Source organism: Egretta garzetta, unplaced genomic scaffold, assembly GCF_000687185.1.
Source record: "Egretta garzetta isolate BGI_Z169 unplaced genomic scaffold, ASM68718v1 scaffold53, whole genome shotgun sequence".
Lineage (NCBI taxonomy): Eukaryota > Metazoa > Chordata > Aves > Pelecaniformes > Ardeidae > Egretta > Egretta garzetta.
Genome location: NW_009259312.1, coordinates 2,767,543 through 2,775,079, shown reverse-complemented (window position 1 = coordinate 2,775,079; position 7,537 = coordinate 2,767,543). Strand labels below are relative to the sequence as shown.

Below are 7,537 nucleotides of genomic sequence, written 5' to 3'. Positions count from 1 at the left end.
GGCGGCTCCCGGGAGCCGCCGCCGCCGCCAGCAGGGCCCCGAGAGGCGCCGCCGCCTCGTCAGCCTTGCTCTCTCGGTCTTGTCTTCCCGCAGCCTGTACCCTCACATGTTCTCGAGAGCCTACATCAACTTTAAAAACCAGGAAGACATCGTCCTCTTCAGGGACCGCTTCGATGGCTATGTTTTTGTCGATCACAAAGGCAAGTGAGCGGCGCTCGGCCGTGTGTTTGCATCCTCCCTGGCGTGCGTGCAGCCTGCTGCTTGGGTTTTAGAGGGATGGGCGTGAGCAGCCTGACAGTTTGGTTTTAGTGCCTGAAGTGAATGTCACGCAGCGTTTCAAAGAACAAGGAAAATGACCAGTGCTTTGTGGAAACTAATCTAAATCAATCTTGTATCTAAATTGATTTGTGTATTATGCATAAAGCCCAGCTACCTGTACGTCAGGGGAGCAGGGGCATCGAGATAAAAACAGTTGCTGTGTTGCTGAGGTTAATACTTGCTTTGTCATACCTGAGCATCAAGTCTGAAAAGTGAAAGTGAGGAGGCAGTGTCGCTGTCCAAACTAAAAGAAGCTGAGGTTAGTGACGCCACCCTCTGCTACTCCCCTCGCTTTCTACAGTGTCACATTTTTTTGGTCAGTTTTTTGATTCAGATTATTGCTTGTTCCCATTTGCAGCCAAGTCAGTCTTGATTCGGCAGGAAAAGGAACAGCTTGTTCCTCGCAGTCTAAGTTGTGAAAGTGACTGCTCTCTGGAGACGTTAATCTGTAGGAAACAAATATTTTGTTTAATTAATTGGTTAAGCATCCAAGTATTTAGTTGCCATTTATCTTTTTTTTCTAAATACATGTTAGGTGTTCAGTACATGTCATGTTTTTAAATTTTGCCTTTCAAAATGCTTACATTGGGTAGCACTACAAGTTGTTAGTCTCTCATTGATAAACCTTAAATTTACATGTTTAGCAAAAGCTTTAACAAGAGTCTTCCTGTTGGTTTCAGTAGGCTGAGGATTTCACCTTGAGCTTTTTTTCAAGTACACGCGTTTTGCATTTCATCCAGCCAGGCGTTTTATGTGACACAAAGCTCTGTCCACAAGACCCTTCCTTATTTAGGAGAGTTGCATGACAAGGTCCTAATAACACCTACATTTTTTTAAATAAGTTGGTTCACAGTGTAGCAGCACGCTATTTGCCATACCCATCAGCAGTATTGGGTTTATGCAGCCATAAACGTAGCATTCCTGTCAGAAGATAAAACTTTAAAGGTTGCCTGTAATGTGTTGCATTCTATTGTGTCTTGCTAAAAATTGAGATTTGCCTCAGTTGCGTTAGAGTATTCTCTTCTACTTGCACAATGAATGTGTGGTCTGTAGGATGTGGATGTTATGTGGTGCGGTGTAGCTGAGGTGGCTGAACTGACAGTTACTGGCACTTTTAAATCTAATATTTCCTTCTTGTGAGTCTGAATTTACTGTTAACATAGTGAGAGTGTTTAGTTCATTAATTCTGCTGTCTCTAAAATGGTTTTTTATTAAGTGGCTTTCAAAATACAAGGTTTTTTTTTTTATGTTGTCCAAGTAGTCTCTTCTAGTATTGTATATTTCTTGTGAGGCTTATCCTCCTGCTTTAGACATGGTCAATATACTCTATTTATTCTGTTCCATTTCTATTTTAAAGTATTTTTCCCTCTCCTCTTAACAGGTCAGGAATATGCTGCCATAGTTGAGTTTGCACCCTTCCAGAAAGCTGCAAAAAAGAAGAGTAAGAAAAAGGATGCCAAAACTGGAACTATCGAAGACGGTATAACAGCTAGCTAGTTTGTTTTGCATGTGTAGACTTGAAAGTCCTAACAGTAATGGTGTTTCTACTGTGACACTATAGGGTCTCAATAGAATGCTTGCTTAATTATGTGAAGCCTATCAGCACTGATTTGGCAGCTGCAAATCTATTAAATAGGATTTTCCTAGACAAACATAATGCAGCAGCTCATTTGAGAGATGCCAACTTCTGAAAAGGTGACATAGAAACAACACAACTTATGCAAATCTAACCCAGACTTCCATCAGGGCACAATGCAAATTCTTTTAATGCTACAGTATATCTTTTTTCCTTTTTTTCCTTTTTTCTTGTTCTTTTTTCCCTTTCCCCTCACCTGTAGATCCAGAATACAAGAAGTTTTTAGAAAGTTACAGTGCAGATGATGAAAAATTAACCTCCACTCCTGAAACTTTGTTGGAGGAAATAGAGGCAAGAAACAAAGAGCTAATAGGTATGGAAATCTATGTACTATCGTTACATTTTCCTAGAGGACAAAGAAGTGTATGTGGTGTAATTTGAAGCTGTGATTTCTTAACCTTGAGGAGACTGAATTCTTTTGAGTGCTTGCTTGGTATTTGTTAAACCTTTAGGCTAATATTATTCAGTGTATTTTATTTTGTTCCCATGCTCTAAATTCTTCTCTAGGTTTAAGTTTTTTCCGATAACCTTCCTTCCTGTTTTAAGCTGCTAGTCAGATGTTTGTTAACCAGCCTAAGCTGTGGAGTGGCTGCATTTTGGTGGGATGCAGTGATGTTTAATGCAAAATGCCATGAGCAGTGGTGTTCCATGCAGGCACAAGTTAAGAGATATTGCGCTTGGGTAAAATAGCACAAAAACAACCAGGAGACTCTCTTTTTAAGCATGTTACAGGTATCTCTTTCAAAGCGAGAGAATCTGGGAAAAGCCTAATGCAGACTGAATTTCCTTTTACAGATAGGTGTACCAGATATCATATTGGTGTCCTGAAGAGGTTTATAGAATCCTAATAGTTGCCACTGTTCAGGGATGGGATTGGAATACTTGTTTCATTGCTGTATTGCTGTATATGAGAGGAGATAGGATGGCTAATGCATAAGGCTCCTTCATTTCATGGAGGGTTTTGTTGTAGGTATTGCTGTATTGGATAAGGCAAATTGTTTACATTTGGTTTTATGTATTCTCTAGCTAAAAAGACTACTCCTTTATTGAACTTCTTGAAAAATAAACAGGTAAGACTTGTCTCCAGAATCTTCTTGTTTCTTGCAAGTACAACTTGCTCATTTAAAGCATGGGTGTGTATATTGCAATGTGTATATTGGCATGTTTCTGCCCTTTCGTTTGAAGAAGCAGCTTTTGACCCAACTTCCTTGTTAACGTCTGGTTCACATATTTTAAACCACTAGAATGCCACCCTTTGGAGGAATGGTGGTGCTTTATGTGCATTCTGGTCACAGCTAAAGATCTCTGTGTGGTGTTGCCAAACCAGATTCTGTTTTAATGGTTTCATTTTTAATGCAGTTATGGTTGAGGTCATTGTAGACAATCTTTTGCCTAGCACATAATCTCGTTTTAACTTTTAGCAATGGAGAAAATCACAGATGGGGCAGATTGAATTAAAATTAGAATGATAAAGTCTGAGTTTTGTGTTGTGCTTGGGGTTTTTAAGGCGGTACAAATCAAGGCTTATGAGCGAGGGGAAAAATGAAATGCTGCTGTAACATGTTCAGGTTCACAACAGAACAATAGAGACAACGGGACTTTTCTCTTTTATAATAGGGGCGGTTTTGAGGCGAGTTATTTGGTGATGGAATTCTTTATCGCTTTCCGGCAGGGTGTCTTGTTGGGCTTGAAGGGATATTTTCTTGTGTGGAAATACGCTATTTGTCTTTGCTTTTGCACACACAGAGACTGAGAGAAGAAAAAAGAGAGGAGAGGAGGAGGAGAGAATTGGAAAGAAAAAGACAAAGAGAAGAAGAAAGAAGAAAATGGAAAGAGGAGGAGAGAAGGAAGAGAAAAGAAGCAGAAAAACTGAAGAAAGTAGACAGATGCCCAGAAAAAGAAAGAGACAGATCAAAAGAAGAACCAAAGATTAAGGTCTAGAACAGTTCTTTATTATAAACTGTTACACTCCCTTTCCCCTATTATTTGTATATCAGTCTCTCAAAATGTGTTTCGAATATTGTGTGAAGAATCACATGAGTTTGATGTTAGCAAATTACCACTTTTTTGTAATGTTCGATATTAGGCATTGTAAAGGTTTACATGCTGTAATGCTTCATAGTACTATTTAAAGCTTTTGTCATGTGACTGTTGTATATGCCGTGGTAAACAGAATCGTGAATTCACTATATGGAATGCAGACTATTTTTAAGCTTTCTAAAATGGCCTGTTTTAGGAGAAAAATCCTAGCCTGCTGTGTGGATTATGCTTACTCATACACTCCAGCTTTTAGAAATACTACGATTTGCAGTAACGCTACTTTAATGCTTATTTCTTACTGGACTGTGGTTCCTTTGATGCAATTTCGGTCTTGTGCCAGACAATATGTATCAGAGTGAGCTTTTTAGTTGAGACTTCTGTTTTCTTTGTAGCTACTTAAGAAGCCTGAAAAAGATGAAAAAGACTTGGAGAAAAAGGAAAAATCCAAGAAACTGGAAAAAGAGACTCTGAGGGAGGAAAAAAATGCGAGTAGTGCATCTGCCAAACGATCTGATGGGGAGACAAAAGAAGAGAAGGCAAAAAAGTATTCTAGTACTTGCTATAAATATATATGTATATATACCTTGTTTCCTGATCATACTGAGGCTTAGGCAGCTCTGCCATGACCATGTTTTGAAATTCCTTTCAAATTATTTTTCTGATATAAGGCATGGAATGTATTCTCTGTGGCAGTGTGCCTCTCCGTGGCCACAGAAAGCTGTGCGAATTACCTGACAGTTCTTCACTAGTGGACAACTTTTAATATTTTTGCAACTTGCTGTAGGAACTCCGCAAAAGAAGCCCAGGTGTAGGTGACCTACGACAGGTTGTGAGCACTGTCCTTGCGATGAGAGAATTACAACCATGGCGAGAGGAGAGGTGTACTCCAATACCTAATCCCTTTTAAGTCTTGTAAAAGGTCAAAGTGGAAAGTGTCGTTCTCAACAGCTCCGTGATCTGTGCAAGGTTCAGTTCTGCCGTGTGAGAAATAGAGACAAGACAGAGAAATTTAAGTGTTTTCCAAAGCCAGAGGAGACTCAGCCAGCTATGCGAGTAGAAGGCTAGGAAATGCTAGTAGTCAGTGTCATCTCTGGTTATCATGCATGACTCGGGTTATTACAGCTTCCCAAAAGCTCCCTAGAACCTACCCGTCTGTCGTCTTCATATTGCAAATTTACACCAGTATTACATTGATCTCCCAGCGCTGTTTGATGAATCTTTTGAGCTTAATTTTCAGTTTTGTTTTCATACAGATCAGAAGATGAGTGTGTAAAGGACTACAGGGACCGAGATAGAGATTTTGAAAGAGACAGAGAATATGAGAGAGCACAGAGGGAGAAACTGAGACGCCAAGAAGAGGAGCGTCGGAGGCAGAAAGAGCGCTTTGAGAAAGAGAAGGTTTTTAGAAGAAAAGAGGAAGAGGTGAAAAAGGAGAGAGACTTACTCAGAGAAAAGGGAAAGAAAAGTGATCTTACAGACTTTACCAGCAGCACGGACAAATCTGAGAAAGTAACCAAAGACGATAAAAAAGAGGATACGATTAAGAGGGATCGTATCAGAAACAAGGTGCTGGATTTCTTTAAATTCATGTCTTGATTCATAGGACCAGTTTGTGGGTTTTAGGATAAACCACTTTAAGGAAAGAACCATGTGGTTTCTCTGTTGAAACTTGTCCCTGTTCTGGTAACAAACTCTGCTGTTGCTGGAAAGCTTGCCCGTTTGTCCGCTAAACTTTGCTAAAATGTTGGTGATATTTCTTGTCACTGTATAGGAATTAAGCCAAGATACCATGGGCTAAAGTGTAAAGACACCAATCCCTTTTCATTTGCTGACTTATGCTGTAGGCCGTATCTTTAACGTGTTGGTAGAGCATCAATAATCTACCTGTGTGTCTGGTGATGCTATGCACGCCTGAAAATACATCTCGAAGCGTGAGAGTGATTGAACAGGTTCCTCCAAAACAGGGACAAGACTGCTACATGCAGAATACGACAGATCTCCTGTAGACTCAACTGCTACATGCAGAATATGACAGAAGATCTCCTGTAGGCTCAAGAAATAATGTCTTTAGTTTTATATGCTATGGAAATCTGGGTTTGCAGCATCAGTGTGCAAGTTTTCCATGTCACTTAAGGTGTTATTAGGTAATGAAACTCAAGGTTTTGAGGAAGCTTTGAAGTTGGCCTCTATTCTGAGAGAGGGCAAGCTGAACTCAAGAGGAAATTCTTTACAAGTAACTTCAGCTGTGTGCAGTGTTCTTTGTGGCTTGAACAGGGATGTTGCCTTAGAGACAACCTTGATTTGAGACAGTTGAAGTTACATTGCCACTGTGGTGGAATAATTTAACTTGGAACACCTTGAAAAGTTTGAATTTGAGCCATTTCTAGTATCACTGATGCCATAATAACCATGATAGCCTGGGGCTATGAAAGAGTCTAAATAGTTTTGATTTATTTCAGGATCGTCCAGCAATGCAGCTGTACCAGCCAGGAGCCCGAAGCCGAAGCAGATTGTGTCAGTATGAAGACAGTGCTGCAAAGCCCACAGATCAGGGAGCGGATAAGAAACAAGAGAGTGAGACCAGTAATATGAAGGAAGAGGAGTGACTAGCATGCAAGCCTTATGTGTTCTGACTGTCTGTGCAGCCAAAGAGCATGTACTACGCAATCCAGAAGTGCCTTCGAAGCGAAGAAGGAACCAAGGAAGAAAAGGGGGCATTGTGCTGTTGGATGTTTCTGGTTAAAGAACCTCAGTTGTAGATGTGTTTTCATTGTATTTTCAGTTATTTGAATTTATTTTCCCAGCATCTAACTACAACAGAGAAGAGAATCTTTGCAAAGTAGAAAGACTTTATGGCCTTAAGTATGATAATAAATGAGTCATGCGGTCAGGAGGAGATAACACCTGGATCTAAAGCCAGAGCTTTACTGTAAAGTGATCGGAGCCAGTGTTTGATGCACTTAAGCAGAGCGAGCTTGAAGTTGCCCGGAGTTCACGCAGGTGTTGCTGTGCTGTGTGGTGCTCCTACCTGAGGTGATGACAGCTAAATTATGACAATCTGGCACTGAGACGGGTACGCAGGCTGAGGTTGTTGAGGTACCAGTGACAGGAGCCTGCTGGCAGGTAAAGAGGAGAACATCTGGCCTTGCAGTAAGAACGGTAGGGAGGGAGAGACCTTCCTCATCAGTGGTTCTCTGGATAAAGTAACTAAGTTGGAGTGTATGAATAAGCTGGCTTAGTAGTGGAATGCTTCTTGACAAATTCTCATGTAAAGTCTACCTACATCAAAATGCTTATTTTTAATCAAATGTAGCTGGTTTGAGGATCCTCTTCTTTTCCAGCATTCTCCCTTATTTAAGAGTCTGAAACATTTCCTAACTCCTGCCCTCTCCGTGCTGCCTCATCTTCCCTCGTAACTTCGAGTGTTGTTTTACAGCCCAGAAAGAGACGTCGCCAGTAGCAGCTCCTCCTAAGCTAGCGAATTTTAGCCATAGCTCTTTTGTACTAAAACCAATAAACTAGCGAAACTCGTGCCGCCGCCCT

General features: G+C 40.7%; 1 protein-coding gene across 1 annotated transcript; it reads left to right on the top strand.

Annotated features, from left to right (window-relative positions):
- Positions 1-4: 4 nt before the first annotated feature.
- UPF3B (UPF3B regulator of nonsense mediated mRNA decay) lies at positions 5-7,527 on the top strand (the record flags this gene model as incomplete). Its single annotated transcript, XM_009636400.2, has 8 exons — positions 5-200; positions 1,700-1,798; positions 2,157-2,267; positions 2,981-3,024; positions 3,701-3,889; positions 4,387-4,538; positions 5,248-5,560; positions 6,454-7,527. Coding segments are annotated over 8 exons (1,251 nt in total), but the record flags the coding sequence as incomplete, so codon positions are not given.
- Positions 7,528-7,537: the final 10 nt, after the last annotated feature.